The sequence below is a fragment of the Mustela putorius genome, unplaced genomic scaffold (genome assembly GCF_011764305.1).
Source record: "Mustela putorius furo isolate JIRA1106 unplaced genomic scaffold, ASM1176430v1.1 tig00000854_pilon_pilon_pilon, whole genome shotgun sequence".
Classification (NCBI taxonomy): Eukaryota; Metazoa; Chordata; class Mammalia; order Carnivora; family Mustelidae; genus Mustela; species Mustela putorius.
Genome location: NW_025421496.1, coordinates 4,651,722 through 4,676,174, shown reverse-complemented (window position 1 = coordinate 4,676,174; position 24,453 = coordinate 4,651,722). Strand labels below are relative to the sequence as shown.

General features: G+C 42.7%; 1 protein-coding gene across 1 annotated transcript in view; it reads right to left on the bottom strand.

The window, feature by feature from the left end:
• Positions 1 to 24,453, bottom strand: part of GNAQ (G protein subunit alpha q) — a 305,806-nt gene that overhangs the window by 195,726 nt on the left and 85,627 nt on the right. Inside the window, exon 2 of the mRNA XM_045085365.1 lies at positions 5,993 to 6,177. Coding sequence (XP_044941300.1) covers positions 5,993 to 6,177 — 185 coding nt within the window. The remainder of the gene's footprint in view (positions 1 to 5,992; positions 6,178 to 24,453) is intronic.

The window sequence follows — 24,453 nt, the reverse complement described above, 5'->3', positions numbered from 1 at the left end:
TGAATACAGATGATTAACAGTGTTCATCACCTCCACGGGGACTCATCTTATAACAAGTGGCAACCTCCTTTTTATTTATCACCTATAAGACATTTTCATACTTGAAATAATCCTATTATTATCTGTCCCATTTTACAGATGGGGACACTCAGGCTTAGAGAGAAAGGAAATTGAGGCTTAGGGGAAAAATATGGCAATGCCAAGGTTACTCAGCTATCTGGGGCTTGGGCTCCAATTCAGCTACTTCCTTCATATATAAGTGTTACGAAGCCATTAACCCCTCAACCTCTCCACACCCCCATTCTGGGAAGCTGTACTTTCAGACAGGCTTAGCAAGTGTGGAACAAAACTGGATGGCCTTCCTCCATAGAGCATCCAGAGGTCATTTTATTCTCTAAATTGACAGCGTGGCTGACCAGTGAGAATGGTGATGTGTGACAGCATCATTCCGTCTTCTTGTCACTGCACCCTGGTTTCCCTCAGGAACTGTCAATCCAATCGCCAGCCAAAGAGCGAGCACAGAATCCAGGCCGGACTTCTCAGGCACGTTTCCCCAAGAATCTGAGTTTTGAATGGAGTGGCAGAAGAATGAAAATGGTCAGGGTTCAGCCACCTCACAGATGAGTTCACCAGACCTGTTCTGGTTTCCAGAAACTCGCCCTTCCGCTTCTCCAGACTTCTCCAGGTCCCCTCACATTCTCGTGAAACCCTTGTTCCAATTAAGCTAGCCAGGGTTGGCTTCTGCTGCTTGCAAACACAGAACACGGACTGATACAACTCTCAGGAGGAACAGATTAGAATACATGCTTATTAGTAAGTTCTACTTTTATTATGTCCTTATTCTGTAGGTGAGAAATATTAAAAGGAAATCAGTCTCTCAGCATTTTGTAAACTAAGCAAATTCCTTCACGTTGGAGAATGTAGTACAACCATTTTTTGTGCAACTGATCAAAGGCAGGAAAAAACTGGCAAGTTCTCCAGAATCCTGGCTATGTTCTCTTCCAAAACACGGCTTCTGGTATCTTAGACTTCTCGGGAAGTGCAGAAAATTCAGAAAGCTGTGAAAGTGTTTAAAGAGGTATTGTCCCGGCGCAAGCCCTTTCTCAGAGAGCTCAGGGAGGACAGAGGTACTGCAGCAACGTGCTCTCAGCCACTTTCCCGCCAGGACAAAGGGTAACAGGTGTCAACCCTGGAAACTCCTGGCTGGACAAAGGCAACTGCAGCCTTTGGTGCTAAGGGAGCCCTAGTCATCCAGACCTCCAAGTCTAAAAGCAGCAACTAGAAGAAAAGGTAACACTGTCTAGTCAACATCAGCAAGTAGCTGAGTTCTACTCAGTAATCATCCTGAGTTCACTGCATGAGGAAGCAGCTGGGACTGTTTCCTCTTTTCTTTTTCTTTTCTCTTGCTGGGACTGGACAAAGCAGCAAAAACCTGTCAATACTTTGAAACTGTCCCTAAGAATAGCCTGGTATCACAGTCCACAGAAACTGTAAGCCAACGGGAAAGGGGATATGAGGATATTTTAATCTGGGGTAATCTCCAAAAAGCAGCAGCACGTGTAGCCTGTCGTGGAGACAATGAACGACAAAACAAGAAGCGCGCTCACCAGAACGTACTGTGCAGTCTGAGAAAATAAGGCACCTGCCCAGGAATGATCAACAGGCGAGGCAGGAAGGCCAACCCCCAGCCACGGATAACAAGTACATGAAAATCAGGCACCAATGCCTCGTCGTCTGTTTCCTCCCCCCCCCCCCCATAATCCAGGATAGTTCTTAGCCATGTGGGCCCTGAAATTTTTTATCTCTTCCTTTTCATCAAGAGTTGATTTCAGCACCCAAACAACCAATAATCAGAAGAACAGGTCTGTATAAGATGGGAAACCAAAAAATAAGGGTGATGAAAATTCTCCCTTTTGGAGAGTAGAAAATGACAGAGGAATGTCACAGTCAAATGCCTTGTACCATTAAATGTATCTTTTGATTTGACTAAGTGACAAACACTTCATCCCTTTTAACATTAGCTATCAACAGTTGTGTTTAAGGAAATGGCAAAGTAATATTTGGGAGAAAACCAACCCTAGCTCACAGTATATTCAGAAGAAGTCTCCAGATATATTCTCTCACTTGGGCAGAGTCCAAGCAGCTCACCTATAAACGTTACTAGTTTGCCAAAGAAAATTCAAGAACGCCATAGTGGATACTCACCCAGGGGAAATTTGATCTTTCTTTTGGTAAAAGTTTTAATTTATCCCAAGCTATTCCTGAGCTAGCCAATCCCTGGAACACTGGGTAAGGTCTACAAAAAAGGCGGGGATGCCACACCACCATTTAGGGCAGAGAGTGGCCTGGACTCCCTCTGACCATAGCACCAGCCCCCCAACAAACCAGTGGGACTCTCAATTCAATGCAGTGACACTACCCAGGAGCCAAAAAATTCCAATATTCTGGTGTGGTATTCCCACTGCTAGAACGAATTCACCGCAAATGAAACTGTGAACAATTTTCCCGTTAAGAATAAGCCATACCATTTTTAATCTATATTTTGCTCTGTAAAATACATGAACTCAGAAGCAAGTACAAAGTTAGGAGAAAAATATTAGAACGTGTTTGTTTTTATTTATGTTAGTACCATATAGTATGACCAATGTGGCTGTAGATGCAAAGAAGCTTTTATAAAAACTACATTTTTTACATCTTTAGTGCCACAAAATCATATAAATCACAGTGCACTGCTTTCAAGTAATTGCTAATAAAATGCACACCAAATTCTTTAAACTATTTATAGAGAGTATATTATAACCAAAAACTTTCATAGAAAATTCTAACTGAAACAAAAAATATTATTACTAAATGGGTCTCATAAAGACAAGAAAATAAAATTCAAACTTCTTAGCCTGGATTCAAAACTTTTCAGAAACAAATTCTAAACCATTTTTAAATTTTATTTTCTAGTTCTCCTCTATAACAATCTTGCTCAAGGTAAGTTGGCCAACACAGTCACACCGCTTTTCCTTAACATCTACTCCTGCCATTCCTCCACCCCAAAGTGCCGCCACGTTAGCAATGCCCTTGACTTCTTCTGGAGTGTCAATTTCTGCCCAGTCCTCAGGAAACTTCTCTGCACCTCTGACACCACACTGCACTGATTTCCTTACACACATAAAATCATTTCAACAGTGATCTGTTGATCTGAATAAGCATTTCAACAACCTGGAGGCAGACGAGGAGACGTTCAGTTGTCTAAGGGGATGAATGACTTGCCCGTTCATAAAACGGTATTTTTTGAGCCTCTACTATGTACAAGGTATGATGCTGGGAACCTGAAAAACGCTGACGTGCAAGTGACATCATCTACTTTCAAGAAGCTTTGAGACGAGCTGGGAAAACAAGACCAACTCCCACAAGTCATCATAATGAATGTAAGTTAGGCAATTATAAACACTCCACTACGGTTTCTGCTACAGCAGGGTGGGATTACTTAGTGCAATGGGCTGGGGAGCAGGGGAGGATGTGAGCAGAGAAGAACTCTAGGAGGAAGTGGCAGTTCGGTGGAGGAGAAAGACATTATGTCCTTAATAAGCGTTAACGAAGGCAAGGAGTGGGCAGAGCTTGGGACGTTAATGGATGAAGCAAGGAGTGATGTTTCAGAATATGTGTACGTTAGAAAGAAAATGGAACAATGGGAAAGTAATTTATATTATAAACTAAGGGGGATTAAACCTACTGAGAAACTCAGAGGTTAGCACACACTCATGTCCCTATATTAGGGAGTGTATTAAGCAATCAAGAGATGTGAGAAGATTCCACAGAATAATTATGATATTGGAGAAGAATCACATTATTGTAACTTTTTATGATGATGATTTTTAACTGAATGGTATTCATCACAGTAACAGCTACTTAATTATAACTGATACAAAGAGCTCAAGTAACACATGTTGTTACACATTCTTCAATGTGTTACATGAAGAAGGTGTAAGTTCCACTCCATCTTCCACATCTGTGTAATGGTACAATCAATGGGCCTCATGTGAGAAGCTAACACTGAAGCAAGATCCTGAACTATTCTTCTGAACATCCCAGGAAGATGATTTCTGTGCATGATTAAGGGAGATTCCTTGTATTAACGGTTAATGTTGTATTAAGTGTTAACTGACAATATATGTCTTATAGGTACCTATAAAACATATTGCCAATATGGTACACACACACACACACACACACACACAGCTGACCCTTGAAAAACACAGGTTTGAGCCCTGCAGGTACACTGATACATGGATTTTTTGGATAAATACAGTACGGCATAGAAAATGTATTTTGTCTTCCTTATGATTTCCTTAACAACGTTTTCTTTTCTCTAGCTTGCTTTCTTTTAACAATACGTGTATAATACACGTAACACACAAAATACATGTTAATCGACTGTTTATGTTATTGGTAAGGCTTCAGGTCAACAGTAGGCTATTAGCTAAGTCTTGGAGGAGTCAAAAGTTACCCATAGATTGTTGCCTGCACAGGGGGTTGGCACCCCTAATCCCCACGTTGTGCAAGGGTCAACTGTATGTCATACCACCCATGTGATTAATTCAGCCAGAACCCATCAGATCATGATCTTATCAAATAACTGTAGACTGGCACAAGCTGTGGGCCTTAAAAGACAGCTCCCTCCATAGAATCTTCTCCCAACCGCAATGAGACAAGCATGCCACTATTTCAGAAACTCATTACACTGAGATTTCTTGGAGGGGGTGGGGCCGGGGGGTGGGAGACAACCCTGATCCTTCTAAATTTAGACTGTTCGCTCTCCAGGCAGCCTCAGCTGGTTCAGGCACCACATTCCCAGGCTTGTGAACCTGCCCAGATCATTCTCACTCTTGCGGATACAAACAGGAAAGCTTCTTTGTGGAGAGACTCTCTGTTCCTGGTGGGAGACTCTCTCCCATCACCATTGGAAAACTAAGTGCCAGAGTATCAGTTAGATAAGAAAGAACCAGGCAATTTCAAGGAAACGTCCAAGAAAAATAAATGCCGGATTTTAAGATGATCTGTACATTTAGAAGCTTCTAGATGGTACGAGAAGGAGAGATACACAGCACTGCTTTATTTTACCCATGATTCACATTGAGTTAACTCTCAGATTATGAGTCACAGTGAGCATGCCAGCTTCTTGCTGTCACATACTGACCTGGTATATGGAAACATTTTTAAGAATAAATTATCAAGAGCACTGACTGGAAGACTTGAAGGGAGGCTCTCAAACCAGTGTAGGTGCAAATGCAGTGTTCCGTCAACAAAAGGTGAGGTTTACCCGATTACTAGAAGGTCAACACCTACATGCCCTGAGAAGATTTCAATTTTTTTTCTTCTCCTCACTTCTCCTTCCTTCTCAAGTGATTTTAGAAGTTTGCATGACTGTTACCCAACTACAGAGAAACATGTTTGAAAGGTTATTGGAAGTGACAGATGGACCTACTCTGAAATAAAATTAAGCCTGTGGTACTACTGACAGGAAGTCACGAAATCCAAAATTAAAACGGACAGAATGCTCTTAAGCTGTTTTTGTTCTTTTTTTTTTTTTTTCCTTCAAGGAAGCACAAAGAGGGAAGGAAGGCAGGGAAGCAAGGCCACTGCCTCTACTTTGAATTCCCTCACTTTGGTCAATGTGTCCTGAACTTACAACCCTGTCTTATGAATGTAAGGGGGCGCCCCCCAGAATTCTAAACCTCCGTATATTTATCGTCGAACATCCAAATGTGCCTTCCACCGATATCACTACGAACATGACTCTAATTGTGCAGAGATGGGACTTAAAAGACTTAAGGGGGAAAAAAAAAAAACGATAAAGAACATACTGAACCATTAAATGTCCCACTTAGGATGAGATGAAAAATGTATGCTTCGAAAACCCACTGTCCCACCCAGCCATGTGAAGACAGCATCCGCACCATGCATGGCTTTGCCCACAGTTCCCAGAAGGAGCCAGGCCTACCTTATTATGCTCGTACTTGTAGGGGATCTTGAGCGTGTCCATGGCTCTGATCATAGCCTGCATGGCCGTGAAGATGTTCTGATACACCAGCTTGGTGAAGCCCCTTTTGTCTTCATCAGAGTAGCCCGACCCGTGGATGATTCTCATCTGCTTGATAAACGTACTCTTGCCGCTCTCTCCCGTCCCTGCAAGATGGACCACAGCAAAAGAGGTCATCAGACCGTGACACCTTCTCACAGTCGCCCGGACAACTAAGCTAGACACGGCGGCATGGACGTCGCACCCTCGCGCGGACGGCTGGAGGAGCATCACAGGATGGCACCCTCCCTGGCGGGGGCAATGCCACCTGCAGAGAACATGCAGCCACACTGGAGGACGAGAACGCACTTGGGAGGCGAATGGAGCTTAAGCACGTGCGCACGCGCGTACACACACACACACACACACACACACACACAGACACACACACAACCTGTCGCCTCTTTGGAAGCCACTCAGCACGGAATTTGGATAGTGATTTGTAACCATGTATCTTAGAAGAAACAATGAAATCTGCATCTTTGGAAGTGCACACACACTTGATAAGGCTCTCCTCCCCGGAGAATATCTGAAAGCCTTCCAAGAGGCTGGGCGGGAAAGCAGGATTTGGATCTGGAAACGACAATGCACTTACACAAAGGCTGTGCAGAGCCGTAGGACAAAAATGCCTTGAAATTTCTCGACATTTTCTTTCACTTCAAGATGGTACATACACATGGAGAGCAGAGCACCCAGATAAGCAGGAATTTGGGGGACAGCAGTAGCTACTGTATGCAGCTGAGTTATTTCAAGGAATCGCCTAATTCAGAGAAGTCACAGTGACACTCCTTCCTTCTGCCCATTCTTGACTAACAGCATGATACACAAATTTACTGTGACTGGATTTTTCTCTTCCACACTCTTATTTTTCCCCTTTTCAACACCCCTTTTTCTGTTACCATAAGCCTGAGGTCAATCCCTAACAAAGCTCCCAATGGCCACGGAGTAAGAAAAGACAAAGATGGGCTCCTATCACTGAGTGACAACCTATTTCTTCCACAACGGATCTAAAACTACTAATGTAAAAATTCATTTTTCCAAATGGAGGTGGCTTCTTCTGTACGTCACTTCATTTCTGAACATTTTTTTGCTCACTTCCAGGCTTCCTTGAGATTTCCAAAACAATAACTATCTCTCTTATCAATAAACCAAATGGTGTAGAGAAGGCTTATCCGTGACCCTAAGAGGGTAGAAAAACACTGACAGTACCTATTTGGATATGAAACAGGTAAGCATACAATACAGAGGAGGCCGGCGAATCTTTACTGCCACTTCCAACCTACAAGGTGTTTCAGACTGAAAGCTAGGAATACAGCATCTGTCCTAACTTCATTTTGTTTTTCTGGGGATTAGATTTCATTTTCATCTTTCTAAACCATCATGAAAGACTCAAGTAAGTATTACAGTTTTCACAGAAGCAAGCTTAAATGACTACAGATGTCCGAGTAAACACAGAAGCCTTGCCCAGTGACAGAGGAAGAGGCTTTCTAGCTCCGCAGTCCCGGGTCAGCAGCAACGTTATCATTTTCATATGACTTTTAATAAGTGATCTGGAGTCCTTGAACTATAAAGTTAACAGCGCCATGTGAATGCCATCAACCCATTTTAACGAGCTGCATCCCAAGAGTTTAAAAAAACTATTTGATCATCCCAACCATGAATAAAGGAGGAAAAAAAAAAAAGAAAAAACAAAACCCAAAGTATCTTAAAAGTAGCACCTCTGGTCGAAATCAAGTCATGAAACTGATTCTCATTGTCGATGCAGAATTTATAGAAAACAACAAGTCTCTTTACTCTCCCAAGCATTTCAAAGTATGCAGGGAAAAAGAAATCCAGATTGCTTCTTTATTATCCCTATCCCAGGGGCAATGGTCTGCTTGGAGGGTCCCACCAAAGACACAATCATCAAATCAGAATCCTTGCTAGGTTTTTCCACAACAAAAACCAAAAGACATCTTCATATGTGAGGCTAATGGCACGAGAAGCAAAGGAAAGAGAAGCAGGCATTACAGCCTCTTCCTCCTGGCTGGCAGAGCAGCTTTTATGTCCTCATTTGGGTGGGTATAAAATCTAAAACATAAAAATTATATTTTTATGGCTTATGTATCACTGCAGTTCTGCCAGGCAACAGCAGTCAATGCTTGGTATCTTTTTGGATACTAATGATGAACGAATGACCAATGAATGAAGGGGAGCAAGGAAAGGGGAAAGAAAAAAGAATCCAGACATCATCTCCAAAGTAAGATTTGTTCCTATTGCCCCAGACACACCGAGGGATTGTCCCTCTCCATTCTCTTGCCTTGCTCAGTGCCCCAGGAGGCTGGTCCCTAAGGTGTTGACATCAACAGCTCCCTTGTCTTCATCTTTGTCTTGGGTTTAGTATATAGAAGACATGAGGAGGAGACCAGAGAGCAAGAAAATGAGGAGGAGTCATTCTCCCTGCGGCTCACTCCCTAGAGAGACACGGTATCTCCTTTAGAGGCCACAGCTCCCACTGGGTGCCCCCCACCCCATACAGCTACCCTCTCTGGGTTCCTGTGACTGCTCTCTCCTCTTGCTGGGCTAGGGCCAGCCGCTAGTGACTTTGTCCCCTTCTAGAAGTCCCCTCGGCCACCCAGATGGAGTGTGCCATAGATTTCCCACTGGGACTCTGACTGGTACAAATGCCACAAGGGAAGCGGGGGAAGCTCACTAACATGACAGAGTCCCTTTCTGTATAAACCTTATTCATGAAGTGCTTGCTAGTCACTTAAGAGCTCGCTGGTCACCAGCTCACTGTCCTGACACTCTCGCAGAGGCCAACTGAGATGAAGAAATGACAGAGCCTGATTCTCCCCCAAAGTCTGAATAAATACTGTAGTAGCCACCCATCCCCAGAACGTGCGCGCACACACACACACACACACACACACCCCAAGACCAGTCTCTAACACCAACAGAGAAACTATGGTCTCCACCTCCTGAATGTCCTCTCTTATCAAGGAAATCAAAACAAATCTGTGTGCAACCCTTTACACTTTGCCAAGAACTTGCAAACATATTGTCATTTCATCCTTTCAAAAACCTGTGAGATAGAGGTCTTTATCCTCATTTCACAAAGAAGAAGAGGCCTTGGAGGGATGAGTCCTCAGGCAAAGATGCCACGGCCAGTAACAGGCAAGGTAAGGGTTTGGCCCAGCCCTCGGCTACCCAGTTTGGGTTTGTCACTATTTTCTTTGTCACGACTGCCCTAAATCCAGGGGAATTAGCTTCTACTGCCCACTGGCTAAGAATACCTTATGATGGCTTTGACTTCACCCAACTTTTATCCATTTAATCTAATTCTGAGTTTCTGAATACTGCTTCGATTAGTGGAGACCCATTTTGAAACTCTGCACCATCTTCCAACTGACTGGCCATCCCTCCCAGATAAGTTTCACCCGTGAACTTAATGTTCACCCTGTGATGTTACTATATAAATACAGCCAAGTCAGAGAGAAGGCAGAGCTCCATAGAAGAGAATGTCTGTGTCGGTCAAATACTGTAGGTAGAAGATAAAAGTAGTCAACTGATGTATCATTCTGTACTAATGATGGATTTAGTCCCCCAACAAGAAGTATATGGACTGAAAACCTCTACTGAGCAAAAAAATGCAGCTTCTTTGTTCCACTGAAAGAGTTCTATCATGGAGACAAATGAACTATTCTTAATTAATGTGCAAGCCAAATATCATGTTGTTCTCCTATTTTTATAGAGCTATACAACATTCTCAGGATTTGAAACGGACATTTTAACCATCTACTCACAATGAATATGAAAAAAAAAAATGTGGTACAAAGAAAAAAAAAAGCTGTTCTCGAATTCTGTAAAATGGTGGTTTCCTAAGGCCAAATGAGGAGTTTGAAAGACTTCACAATTCTATATATCTGAATGAGAGAAAGCAGACTTTTCTGCTAGTAGATTCTCTGCAAACCCAGTTGGCTAACCTCTTTTCATAGCACAGGGCATAAATAACTCTTTTTTTTTTTAATTACATCCCATTTATTTTATTTTTTTAAAATAACATATAATGTACTATTTGCTTCAGGGGTACAGGTCTGTGCATCACCAGCCTTATACAATTCCCAGCATTCACCATAGCCCGTAGTCTCCCCAGCATCCAACACCCAGCCACGCCATTCCTCCCAAACACCCCCTACTCGAGCAACCCTCAGTTTGTTTCCTGAGATTAAGAGTCTCTTATGGTTTGTCTCCCTCTTGGGTTTCATTTTGTTTCATTTTTCCCTCCCTTCCTGATCTAGATCTAGCAGCGAGCCCTTCCATGAAAGTGGGGGAGGTACTCATTTTTGCTAATTTGAACACATCTCCAATCAAGTCACTTAACAACTTTAACAAGCACATCAACACACACAAGGGTATGCACCCCCACAATGCTGTATTTTCTCTTTTAATGGTCTCTATAAATATGGGTAAAAATTTTCCCCAGAAAAGTTGTTCTACCTTTCAGTAGGTATTCTGCCTTTTCTTGGCCTCGCTCATCAAAACACCCAGAAATAAGACTCTGCAATAATCATGCTATTAAAGAGGGCACACATGGGGTGTCTGACTGGCCCAGTCGGTAGAGCATGCAACTGCTGATCTTGGGTTGTGAGTTTAAGCCCCAAATTGGGTGTAGAGATTACTTAAAAATAAAATCTTTTTAAAGGGGAGGGGGGACTATAACCCAGCATGCATATCTGGCTTTGAGGGATACTTGGGTTTTTTCCCTCCCTACCCAGGATTAAGCATAGAGAGCAATCCCTGCATCACTTCACATGCCTTTCCATCAGAACGAAATCAAATAAAAATTTCATATTCCATTGTGGAAGACGTCACTTCGTAAGTTAGGACAGAACGTATGAGCCATATACACAGTCGCACACAGGACCATCTGATGCTTCCATTTTAGGCTTTTACACGATCTTTTCAACACAAGAGGACTTCCACACACAGCTTCTACCACAAATCCACATCTACTCTCGCGTCCTACTCACCCAAAGCATCTACAGGACGACACTGATTATCCTGCCCGTTTGCACAATGAAAGCCATAAACAGTTCTGTCCAATTCACCTCTAAAGGTAGGACGGTGCTTATCATGCCATATCTCCCACCATCCTGAACCCGCAGAGTCTGAAATCCAGTATTTCATTCACTTCTTAACGGCAATGGATTATGGATCCATCAGTGCCTTCCCTCAAACTCAAGTTGGCTTCTTGGATTACACTTTTATCAACAGAGCTCCGAAGCACAATCCACGCATATACAAGACTTGCTCGGTGCCCTCAAGGTGTTGGTGACTTGCTCAGTGCCCTCAAAGTGTCAGTGACTGCCGTCACTGCTCTGAAAGGCACGAGTGTCCCCGACTGCCACACACTAGCCCTGGAAAACAGTCAATGGACACTACACTATCAGGAACTTGAAGGATCCTCCTGCTTCATTTCCTTCACTGGAAAAAAAAAAGGCAGAAAATATGCCTTCTCGTGGCCTCTTACAAGCTGAGGGAGACCCACAGCGCTGCCACTTTTTTTTTTCAGGCTCCCGGGAAAAAGAAGAAATGCCAAAACTGAGTTATAAAAACTGTGGTATTTAAAGTTATACAATGAGTATATTCGTTTTGTCCTGCCAGTGCCTTTCATGACTGTATTTGGAGATATTGTCAAACCATCAGAAATCTACATCTGAAGCCTTTAATTAATGTGAAGGCTCGGGCCAAATGCCCCTGTCCTGCCCTCTTGATTGGCCAGCAACCAGAAAGAGAAAGGCTAAGAACAGACCCAAGCCTTGTGGAGCTCAATTATAACCCACGGAACTGTACTTAATAAGGCCTGCTGGTTTAGGCCAAGAGTCTAAGACATGGAATCTCAGCACCATCAAAGCTGAACTTGGACTGCTTCCACCTAATCTTGGATAAAGCAGAACCAGAAATTTCAGGGAGGAATTTTGTACCCACAAGCACATCATCAAGCCCCACCTGCAAAGAATTAATAGTACTGAGATTAAATTTTAAAACACCGAAACCAAACTCAATCCATGTGCCGTCCACATCTCGGGCTGTCTACTTTAAGATATGTGCATTCTGCCTTCTGCATGTTTTCCTCCACTTAAATTGGGACCCTGCGCTTGAAACGACCAGCTCTGACACAAGAGTCACCATAACTTCCTCTCCTTAAAAGACTCTTTATCCCTGACAAGGTCTGGCAGAAGGTACTAGGACAGTTTAAAAAATACAGCACAGAAATGAAATGAAGTTAGTTATCATCACCCACTGTGAGCGGAAATGGAAAAGATGGGGAAATTTGTGGTAACCAGGGCTACTAATAATAACTCATCCAGGTAAGGTGGTTTTAAAGGAAAGATGGGCAAAATACACTGAAAATGCAATTTGTTGAAAATACCTAGAATTTCATCTAGTCCTGGGCTTCTCAATGTGGTAAAAAAAACCTCCCGGGAAAGGGACCTGCCGTGCCGTCGAGGTTACTCAAAAGGTATAATTTCCTGGAGAGTCAATTTTACCACAGAGCATCCATGGTAAACATCCGTGTATTAAAAACTAACATCCGTTGGTGGCATAAGCCTCTGAATGTAGTAAAAACCATTAGAATGTATACTTTTAAATGTTGGATATCCTGGTATATAAATTATATCTCAATTTTTTAAAATTTCATAAACTAGTAACAGTATAGTTTGGAGATGAAGGGGAAGTTTACATGAATTTTCACACTAAAATTTGTTCAGGAGGTTGCCTTTTCCCTGTTTGTTTTTACTTTTCTTTTTTTTAAAGCAAACTCTGCACCCAATATGGGACTTGAACTCACGAACCCAAGTTCAAGAGTCAGGTGCTCCACCAATTAAGCCAGCCAGGCGCCCCCAGGGGGTTACTTTGAGATTCCCTCCCCCATCTTTTCTCCTTCAGGAGTGCACTTTAGGAGGGCATGTTCATGCTCTTCTGCCTCTGAGTGTGATCAGAGGAAAAGTCTGAGAAGCTCTGAGCTTACTTGGTTTGCAAAGGAGGAGAAGGGACTCACTCAATGATTCTGCCGGTTGACAACAAAATAGAAGGAAATGAACTAGAACCTACAGAGATCCCGTCTGTCCGGGGGCTCCCAACCTTACATCCTCATGAACTTTCTTTTCAGAAAACATTTTTTCCAAATTTATAAAAGCTGTAAGTATTTGCTAAAGAAAATTCAGAAAACCGGGAGAGTTTTCAAAATTGTTGAAATTTTAACATTTTGGTATCTTTCTTCCCTGTCTCCTTTTCTAGGCAAACGATCTCTTTCTGTCCTTGTTCTAAAATAAACCTGGAATAATACTGTATTGTTGTTTTTCACATAAAATATTGTGGTAATCATTCCAAGATGCTAATTGTGCTTCAGAAAGAGCGATTAATGACTGTGTGAAGGGCCATCATGAGGATGTGTGATAATTTAACAATTCCCTTGTCGTAACACATTTTGAGTATTTCCAATTTTTCACTTTTATAAATAATGTTGTGATAAACATCCCTGAAGAAAACCCTTCGCCTCAATCTCTACTTCCTTAGGAGAATATGATAGAAACACAGTTGGGGGTGGGGGGAGCTGCCTCATAGTTATTTGGCCCCTCAACAGTTTTACCAGTTGGTACACCCATCAGACCCTTCCTTCTCTGCCCCACTTTCCATTTACCAACACCATGCTCCTTCTACAGTTACAATCTGAGAAACAAAATTAAATCTTAATCTTAATTTACATCTTTCCTTATGAGAACTTATTTCATACTTTGTCATTTGTATCCCTTCTATGAACTTGCATTTTCTTTTGAGGACCTGCTATTGGTGGTGGGGGGGGGGGGGTTCTTAGAACAATTTAGTTTTTTTTTTTTTTTTTAAGATTTTATTTATTTATTTGACAGAGATCACAAGCAGGTGGCCGGGGGTGGGAAGCAGTGAGCCTCCCAGGCATCCCAGAACAATTTAATTTTTAATAGAAAATTAAGGGGCACCTGGGTGGTTCAGTCATTAAGCGTCTGCCTTCAGCTCAGGTCATGATCCTGGGGTCCTGGGATGGAGCCCTGCATCAGACTCCCTGCTCCGCAGGGAGCCTGCTTCTCCCTCCCCCTCTCCCTGCTATTCTGCCTGCTTGTGCTCTGTGTGTGTGTGTGTCCAATCAATCAATCAGTCAATCTTTTAAAAACAGAAAAGAAAATTAAACTTTGATTACAAATATTTCCTCAACCTGTCCTTTTCTTCCCATTTGATGACAAAATCTGATACATCAACTTAAAATTCTGTACTTAATTCATTCATCTGATCTCCTCTGTGATTTAGGTTTATGTTTTAAACAGTTCCAAACATACACATTTGTTTTGGCTTTATGTTTTACACTTAACTAATCCATCTATATGTCATTCTGATGTGCAGTAACTTTTTTTTTTTTTAAATAAATCAAAAACCTTTCCCTAAAATCATTCCAGGCTTTAAAAGTTACATTGTCATAGGAATATTTCTGCATATAATCAAATATTTGATCCAAATAGGGGAGTTTTCTCATGTCTCCTCATGTACTCCCAATGACAATCAAGAAGACACACAGAGCCCAGCGACTCTCCTTAAGCATCTGACACATTCTTTGAGTGCCCCCTTCTTCCCCTTCCCCACCCAAGTGGCCCATGGGCCGTCCCTCCCTAAGCCTTAGATTCTCGTTCAGTGCATTCCTTTAAAGGCCTCTCAAGAACAGTGGAGTAACTGCCAGGATGTTCAAGGTCTTACTCTCCTTCCACTTCATGAGTCTACTCCTACCCACATGGTACGTTCTGCATAGACTGTCTATCCTGTGCCACCACCCCTGCACCACCCCCCCCATGGCTCTAGGACCAGGGTAAGTCACCCGGTCTCTCCAACTTTTTCCTCATTTCAATACCACTACCTACTTCACAACTCTGCTGTGAATTTTCGGTGAATTGATCTAATAGTGACTGGGACATCGTAGGTACTCAACAAATACTAGATTTAATTTATAATGCAAAATCCAATGTGAAAATGAGAGAACAGTCTGATCCGGGGCTAGATGGGGAGAGGCAAAAACTGAGTAATTAAGAGAAAAAAATATCTCAATGCAGTGAATGCCAAAAGCCCATGATGGGCAATAAAAAAAAAAAAAATATATATATATATATATATAATATATATATCTTTTAAATAAAGACAGGATCAGTGACAGTGCTGTCCTGTGCCACACTGGCACCTGACATGCTTCCTTAAATTCTATAGCCAAAGTGACTACCTCACTCACCTTACCCTAGGCTCAAATGTGATTCTAATTTTCTAGTCCTCAAAATAACTGAGGTAATCATCCCCAGTATCTCAGTATTTGAAACCATAGCGAAAGGGCGCCTGGGTGGCTGAGTCGGTTAAGCGTCTGCCTTCAGCTCAGGTCATGATCCCGGGGTCCTGGGATCGAGCCCCGCATGGGGGTCCCGGGTCAGCAAGAGAGCCTGCATCTCCCTCTCCCTCTGCTCATGTGCTGTATCTCTCTTGCTCACTCTATCTCTCAAATAAATAAAATCTTTTAAAAAAATAATATTGTATGCACAGATTGTTCATAATTTTATTATGTGTATATTTCATGCCAGCTATTAGCCTAGTAATCGACCATACAGGACAGAGTCCCTGCTCTCACACTGGCACCATGCAAGTGTGAGTGGCAGGTGACACGCAGGTGACCTACAGAATGACCTAGCAGCTACTTTAATTTGGGAAGTCGAGAAAAGACTTTCTAAGAAGGTGCACTTAAGCTGATATCTGAATATCTAGAATCCAGCCACAAGAAAATTAGGAAGAAAGAGCATTCCAAGCAGTGAACCAGCTGACACAGAGGTCAAGGTGGGAACAGGCTCGGCTGGCATGTTGGGGGGACGACCAGAGGGGCCAGTGCGGCCCAGGCATGGTGACTGGAGCAGTGAGGGAGACGCAGGAGGTCACAGAGAGGCTGGCTCTGCTGCCTACAGAGGCCGAGGCTAATCACATGGGGTACTGCATTTCAGGAAACAGGTCTGGATTTTATTTTAGGCACACTGGACAGCTTTGGAGAATTTCAACTAGGGAAGTGATACAGTCTGATTACTGCTAAGTGAAGAGTGGACTGTAAGGGTAGGCCAGGAGGGTGTTTCAGTAATCCAAGCAAAAGATAATGGATAACGGCGGGTGACGTGATGGAGAGAAGCGCAATGATTCTGGGCCTAGTCTGGGTGGAGATGGATGAGAAGTGGGTAGGAAGGGGAGGAGAGGGAAGAGAGATGACTCCTGGCGTTGGGGCTTGGGTGACGTAGATGGACAGAAGTTCTAGATTCTCAGAGAGGCCTGAAGAGGAAAAGGTTTGGGTACCAAGAGGCACATTGAGTTTGAAGTGTTTATTCGTTCCAATGGAATCACTCTGTGTGCACCTACGCCAAAAAAAAAAAAAAAAAAATCCACTGAATTCATGTGGAGGATACCCACAGAAAAGATGTGATTTGTGTCCTAAATCCTCTTAGCCTCCAGCAAAGGCAAGGACACAGCCATGACCGAGGTCCTCGTGCTAATGGATGAGTCAGAGCAGACTGCAAAACCAGGGTTATCATCTCATTTCCTATGAGACAAAGTTCTTTATGTAAAAAGAAAGGAAACTTTCAAGCCTCTAAGTTACACACACACACACACACACACAAAATAGATTCATAAGGTGGCAACACTGCTACGCACACATTTCTTTAGAGAAAACTGGGACTTCACTGTCACTACTTGGAATACATGAAGATATCACAAAAGTACCAAGTTGTAATAAAAATACCTGAAAAGGAAGGAACCCTTAGGATAAATAACCACCCACAGATTTTTAAGTTATTTCAGATAAGAACAAACGGGCAGGTAGGTGGTCCAGGTTTTGGGGTTCCACACATACTTTGAAAACGTGGCAGGCAGAAAATGACCAGGTACACCTGGGAATCTCTCTGAAGGCCTCAGGACAGGAAGGCTCACGTGGCCTCCATTGGGGACAGCAATGAATTAAATCTGTCGTGGGGGAAAGGTCCAAGACAGATCTAAAGTGACATTTTCCGCCTCACATCATGTCATCGGGAGACAATCCACAGCAGGGTGGGGGAGCCTGCAAAGAGCATCCGCGGGAGTCAGGGGCCCTCTGGAGCCAGCTACGTCGAGGGACACTGGGGACAGGGAATAATACACGGTCACTTGGCCCCTGAGAGCTGATGACAAGGGAACCGGCCTGGATGACCTCAAAGGTTCCCTCCAGTTTTCTGATTTTATGATTTTTTCTTCTCTGTTGTACAGCATTAAAAATCATTCATTCGATTTTCCACGGGGCAGGGAGGAAAAAAACCTATTGACGATGTATTCCGATATTAATTGAAATGTAGTAGTCTTCTTTCAAGGTTAATATGTCAAGACTTCTTTTTTCTTTTGCTCATGTGGCTCTTCACTTGGAGCCTCTAAAAATAATTATCTTTTGAGGTAGGGGAATTAAGGTGCGGGAGGGAGTGAGCAGTGCTCCAATTAAGGGCAGCAGTGGTCTGATTGCCTCGTGGAACGCATGGCTGTTCAACAGAATGCAGAACGCCACATGCTTCTGGGTGAATATCACCCCAACATTTCCAATAATGACCCCAGGAATACTAAGGACTGTCTGTTCCAAGTCTGCCTCGTAAGCATGAACGCATGAAAGGATCTTCGAGAGAACGTTTTATGGACAGCAAGAGTTAGTGACTGCTCACAGGCGCCCATTATCAGGCTGGTGGGGACTGGAGGAGTCTGCCATTTACGGTGGCATCTGAGATTTAATTAACACAAAAACTCAACTGAGAGAAATGTTTCCTTTTTTTTTTAAAGGAAGAGAAAGAACACAGTTCAAACACACACGAGGAAGCCAAACCTAGGCATTGTTCACCATTTTTTAAAAAAATTCTCTCCTTGGGTGAAATGTGGCTATGAATCGAAAACGATAGTACCTGTTGGGGTGTCTCATGAGCCTGAACACCACCCCACAAAGGCTCGTGAAAGCCGTCATTTCCAAATGGCTCCTTATGGGAGGCCACCCCAACTATCCCATCGAGAGATGCATGAAGAAATGGCTTCAGTTCTCACTTCCCCTAGAAACACACACACAAAAATAATTCTTAAGATTCAGCCTTTTAAAAAAAGCTGAAATATGAACCACTGGAGGGAGGAAGTGGCCCCTTTCTAGTTGACGCGCAGAGAACTCTGAAGATAGAGACACGAAGTGCCCCTGGCTCTTTTAGATCTGAACCATGTCCGGGCAACCCAGCCACGCGCCTTGGGCATTCAGGTGAGCTGTCCAAAGCGAGAGAGGTTTATCTAGAGCCACAGAGAAATGGCCGGACAACTTCCCCAGAAATCATCATTGAAGAGTCACCCTGCGGTTTGTTTCATTAATTTAAATTGTGTCCCATAATTTATTTTGTCTAATGGCCATATGTTTCCCCCATGTTCGGACCAGGAATTGTAACAGACATGGAAGAGAACAGAGATAGAGCAGGGCTCCCCTTTCCGCTTTTACCCCTGCTCCTTTTTTCAGAAATAGCACCGGTTGACTTCAGTTCAAATAAACAAGAAGTGCCTGTTTCCTTATTCTCAAGTAAGTTGCCCTTGGAAATCTGCCTTTGCCTGAAAAGAGAATAGAGCACACTCCTTTCTCAGAAGGGTTGTACCTACAGATGTAGGTACAACCTACATCTGGGCAGGAAATGAGAAAGGACAGTCTTAAAACCGGACCTGCTTCTTGAGGAAGCAAAATTAGGGAAAAGCACACTGGTGCACTTTATTAATGTTTAGTAAGGCTTACACATAGGATGACTTGCTGCCATTTGACTGATTTAAAAAAAAAAAAGGAAGGGAAACTAATTACCCTTTTATAATTTAAAATGAGCCTCTGCTCTTAGCTCACAATCCACGGAACTGCTCCAAAAAGCAGAAACCACAGTTAAAGAGGAAGAGACCCAGAATCTGAGATAATGCTTGGCTCTCAGAATGAGCCTCGGTTTTAGGCCACCAGACCCAACAAATGCTGCCCAGTTATGTCAGTATACATTCAGATGTGACTTCTCACAAACTGACCTAATAATGCACTAATAATAACATCTGAGGCTAGGCAGTAACAGTAGTTTTAGTAAAAAAACCAGAAACCAGCCCTTTCACATGCAACCTTTTCCCTGAAATACTTCATCACAAAAAAGGGAAAAAAGGTCACTAGTGCATTTAATGAAAACTTACATCACCTAGGTAGTGCTTGCTTACTTGAACTAACAAATAAGTTGGCAGAAACTAGATCAACTGAATGCAAAATAGTAAAACAAATTTTTTTTTCTTTAGAAAGGAAATACTGAATCAGTAGGCCCTGCTAAGTGGAATGACATTTTCATTTTGCAAACACTCCTCCCCCCTGCACCCCCCCCAACACACATACAGAGTTGGAGAGGGCTTTAAAAACCAAATGCCTTAGCCTAATGGTGACACTAGAGTAACGACTTGCTTATTGTGTTCTCTATGTATGGCTTTCCTAACTATACTCATCAATGACTTGACTTTAAAAAAAAAAAAAAAAGACTGTTAACACAGTACATATTGAACAGAATGACTATTACACAATGTTCTAGATATACCACACACACAGGTTTAGGAATATAAGTGAGCAAATGTCTCCTGATCATATAATCTTTTTTTTTTAATTTAATTTTTTTTTCAGCTTTCCAAAATTCGTTGTTTATGCACCACACCCAGTGTTCCATGCAATACATGCCCTCCTTAATACCCACCACCAGGCTCAAGCAACTCCCCACCTCCCTCCCCTGCAAAACCCTCAGTTTGTCTCTCAGAGTCCTCGGTCTCTTATGGCTCGTCTCCCCCTCCGATTTCCCCCAACTCACTTCTCCTCTCCATCTCCCAATATCCTCCGTGTTATTCCTTATGCTCCACAAGTAAGTGAAACCATATGATAATTGACTCTCTCTGCTTGACTTATTTCACTCAGCATAATCTCTTCTAGTCCCGTCTATGTTGATACAAAAGTTGGGTATTCATCCTTTCTGATGGCTGAGTAATATTCCATTGTATATAGAGACTATATCTTCTTTATCCATTTGTCTGCTAAAGGGCATCTTGGCTCTTTCCACAGTTTGGTGACTGTGGCCACTGCTGCTATGAATATTGGGGTACAGATGTCCCTTCTTTTCACTACATCTGTATCTTTGGGGTAAATACCCAGGGGTGCAATTGCAGGGTCATAGGGTAGCTCTATTTTTAATTTCTTAAGGAATTTTCACACTATTTTCCAAAGCGGCTGCACCAACTTGCATTCCTACCAACAGTGTAAGAGCGTTCCTCTTTCTCCACATCCTCTCCAGCACACGTTGTTTACTGTCTTGTTGACTGATCAGGTAATCTTCTTAATAAATAGTATCACTAAGGCCATTAGGTCACCCCTTATTGTTCGTACTGTACTGCAACAGGTGTCACAGGAATTGTACAAACTATGGGTAACAAACTTTTTAAATAACAGCTTTATTGGGACATAACTCCCATATCCTGCAATTCATTCAACCAGAGTATACAATTCAGTGGTTTTTAGTATATTCGCAGATGTATGCAAGCATCACCACAATCAATCCTAGAACGTTTTCATCTGAGGTAATGAAACTTTAATGAGTTGCTAAGCATCTAACTAGCCAAAGTACCAGACGCCTGAGAAAAGCTTGCAGCTAAAAGCATTCCCTCACCTTCAAAGTATACATTTATAACTGGGCTTTGTTGTACTTGCTTTGTTCTTTTTTCCACTTAACACATGCTACAGAGTTTGGATTTGATTCAAAAGCTTATGAGGAGTTGTTGAAAATTTCTGAGGAGGCATGAACTCCATCACCAGAAGCCGTTAAGAAGGCAGAGGCATGGCATGCCTCAGAGTTCACAGATGAGAAGCTCGGCCGAGACATGGGACCAAAGCAGATTACTACAGAAGTCCAGGAGGAGGTACAAGCCTCAATCTGTGAGGTGAAAAGGAGCAAGAAGGAAGGACTGGAACAATCCTGAGAAGCCAGCACCGGCAGCTGTGGCTCTGGCCCACGGTAGGGTGAGAGGAGGCGGAGTCACACGGAGACTGGGGACATGCAGGTGCCATCAGCACAAGGACAATCCAGAAGGGAAAACAGACTTCAAGGTAAAGCTCCCGCGCAACTTAAATGTGTTACGTTGACAAATGCGTGTCCAGGGCATGTAGAGGCCTGCCGGGCCGGAAAAGAAATGATGCCAGTTATGCACAGGTGTGCGCAGCCGAATGTCTGAGACTGGGGACAAAAGCACCCGGGACAGCGGCTGACGCAAGAAGGCTTTGGATGAGGTGGAAAGAGCAGCAGGAACCAGGAAGACGGACTGAGACGGGCCACTGTCCCTCTGCAGGCAAATGTCTACATGAAGGAGGACCGAGAGTGAGGTCCCGTCCGGGTGACTCCAGGAGGGACAGGAGCAAATGGAACTCCTCGCGTCCTGCAGGGTCTGGTCTCTCCCGCTGCTGCTCCTGTATGTGGTGTGCCCCATGCCTTCTGAACACGGCAAGGTAAGAAAGGTTCTAGAAATGCTGAATACATACATTTGAGGCTGTTGATGATGATGACCGTTGGAGGCCACCTCAGAAACCTCACTGGGCCAGAATTAAATTTCCAAATTCTATGAATGCACGTGAAAGCTAAGTCTAAGTCACAAGATCTTCAGTTTGCTCAGAAAACCATAAAGATTATGTTTATCACCATGAACGTTAAGAGCTGAACATGCTTCTTCAAGTTTCCCCAGGAACATTCCAGTCACCTTACTGAAAGTTCCTTTATTCTGAATCAAAGTGACTAAAAACTCTGAAAAGAGGGGTGCCTGGGTGGCTCAGTGGGTTGGGCCGCTGCCTTCGGCTCGGGTCGTGATCTCGGGGTCCTGGGATCGAGTCCCGCATCGGGCTCTCTGCTCAGCGGGGGCCTGCTTCCCTCTCTCTCTCTCTGCCTGCCTCTCCATCTACTTGTGATTTCTCTCTGTCAAATAAATAAATAAAATCTTTTAAAAAATAAAAATAAAAATAATAAATAAATAAAAACTCTGAAAAGAAACCAATGTGCCAAACTACTGCTCAGTGCAACGTCTTATAAATTTTAGTGCTTTGGGGTGGTAGAAAATACAAGAAATTCCAAAACAGTACATCCCCCTTTTCTCTCACAACTCATCCCCAGAAACCAATAATCTAAACCACTGAGAGAAAGCAAAGAAGTAAAATTTAAAAATCCGAAATTCAAATGATCAGCCGTCGCACTCAAAAGGGGAGGAACAGTGATTCAGGAACTTTTACTTTCAACCTAATTTCAAAGTGAATAATTATTCTGTCCCACTAGAATTAGTAAGGTCTCAGAATCAAAAATATAATGACACAAAAAGAATATTTTATAACCATAATATCCTGGGCCTTTCGAAACATGGCTATTACCCTCTTTTTGCACATTAAAAACACAAGGCCATGGGGCAAAGCTAATTACTTCTTTAAACCAAATCAAAGAAATAATTGGTTGAATTACCTCGATTTTATATACCAAATGATGCCCTAATACTTAAAGATACAGTGACCACATAATTTATCATCCGAAATGAGTAACTTGTCAGAGTGAAAGGGGTGATGTTAAAAATCACATCAGGACAACATATGTAAACCGTGCCAGTCCTAGGTGAATGGAGACACATGGTGGCCCCACTAACGGTACTCTGGAGGGGCACGTGGTGGCACAGTTGGTTCAGAGGATTAGAACACAGTATCAGAAAAACTGAAGAGGGACACCTGGGTGGCTCAGTCAGTTAAGCATCTGCCTTCGGCTTGCGTCATGACCCCAGGGTCCTGGAATCGAGTCCTGTTTCAGGCTCCCTACTCAGTGAAGAGCCTGCTTCTCCCTCTGCCTGCTACTCTCTTTGCTTGTGCACATTCTCTCTCTCTCTGACAACGAAATAAATAAATAAAATCTTAAAAAAAAAAAAAAAACTGAAGACTGAAAAAAAATCTTAAAAAAACCCAAACAAACAAACAAACAAAAAAAACAAAACCCCGAGAACTATGAAGGGAAAGAACCCAAGACACGGAATAAAAATGAGCATCAGAGCTAGCACACAAGTCCTGTACCACTCCAGGTGTGTATTACAGAGTCAAGAGTTAGAAACACGGTTCCCCTCACAGACTGGGACCTTCACTTTCTTACATAGAGAGAAGGTCAGGGTAGCCTGTGCCTGCAGGATTGTTTTGTTTTTTGTTTTGTTTTGTTTTTTGTTTGTTTGTTTGTAATCTTATTAGGGGATCACAAAAGAAAATGAGAAGACTAACTCCAAGCTGGATGACAGATCGGGTCAGAAATCTAGGGGGGAACTGGTATTCTGTACACCTACCCGGAAATAGAACAGCCATAGCATTTCAGAGAAATTCTGCAGTAATGATCACATCCCCCAATGGCACACAACCTCTTGAGCCAGTGACCCCACCCCATTCTTAGAGACTTTTCCCCAGGGAAATAATTGTGAATTTTGTAAATACATATTCACTATAAGATATGAACCTTAAAATTGGTTAAAAACATCAAAAAACTAAAATTCAAACTTGCAGCAATAGGTGACAGGTAAAATAAATTACAAGATCACGAAGCCTCGAAAAGTACTTTGTTACATTATGTACAAAAACATTCATGATAAATAAACATGGAAAGGGAAATCAAATTCATGTGTAAATACCATGCAAGTTCTTTTAAATTTACTCACACAAAGAGACACACAGAGACACACACACACACACACACACACACACACACATCTACATAGCAGAGAAAGGTAAGGTGGGAAGATTTACAATAAAGTGTTAAAAGTAATTAACTCTGGGTGCTGGGATGAAGAACTTTTTTCCTTCTTCTTGCTAATTTACATTTTCTTAATTGAACAAACTGAACAGGTATCACTTTGTAAAAAGAAAAAAGTAAAAAAAATGAAGGAAGTCTACTCTTCCACCTGCCAGAGGACCTTCCATCACAGGTGTAGCTCACTCAGGGATGGAGCTGACTGGTCTCTAAGTCAGAGAAGGAGAAAATGGGATGGGGCTCTACCCTATACCCTCCCCCAAACCAGTCTTGTAAGGATAAAAATGAGATGAAATGCACAGAAGCATCTTAAAGGGTGGTCAAGTGTTAGATACAAAAGTGATTCTATTTAGATGGCCTGCCATTACCAGAACACGTTACTTCGGGGTGGGTGGTTTTTCTTCCTTCCACAGGAATGCATCACTCTGCTTTAGGCGTACCATGATGCATTCGCAAAAT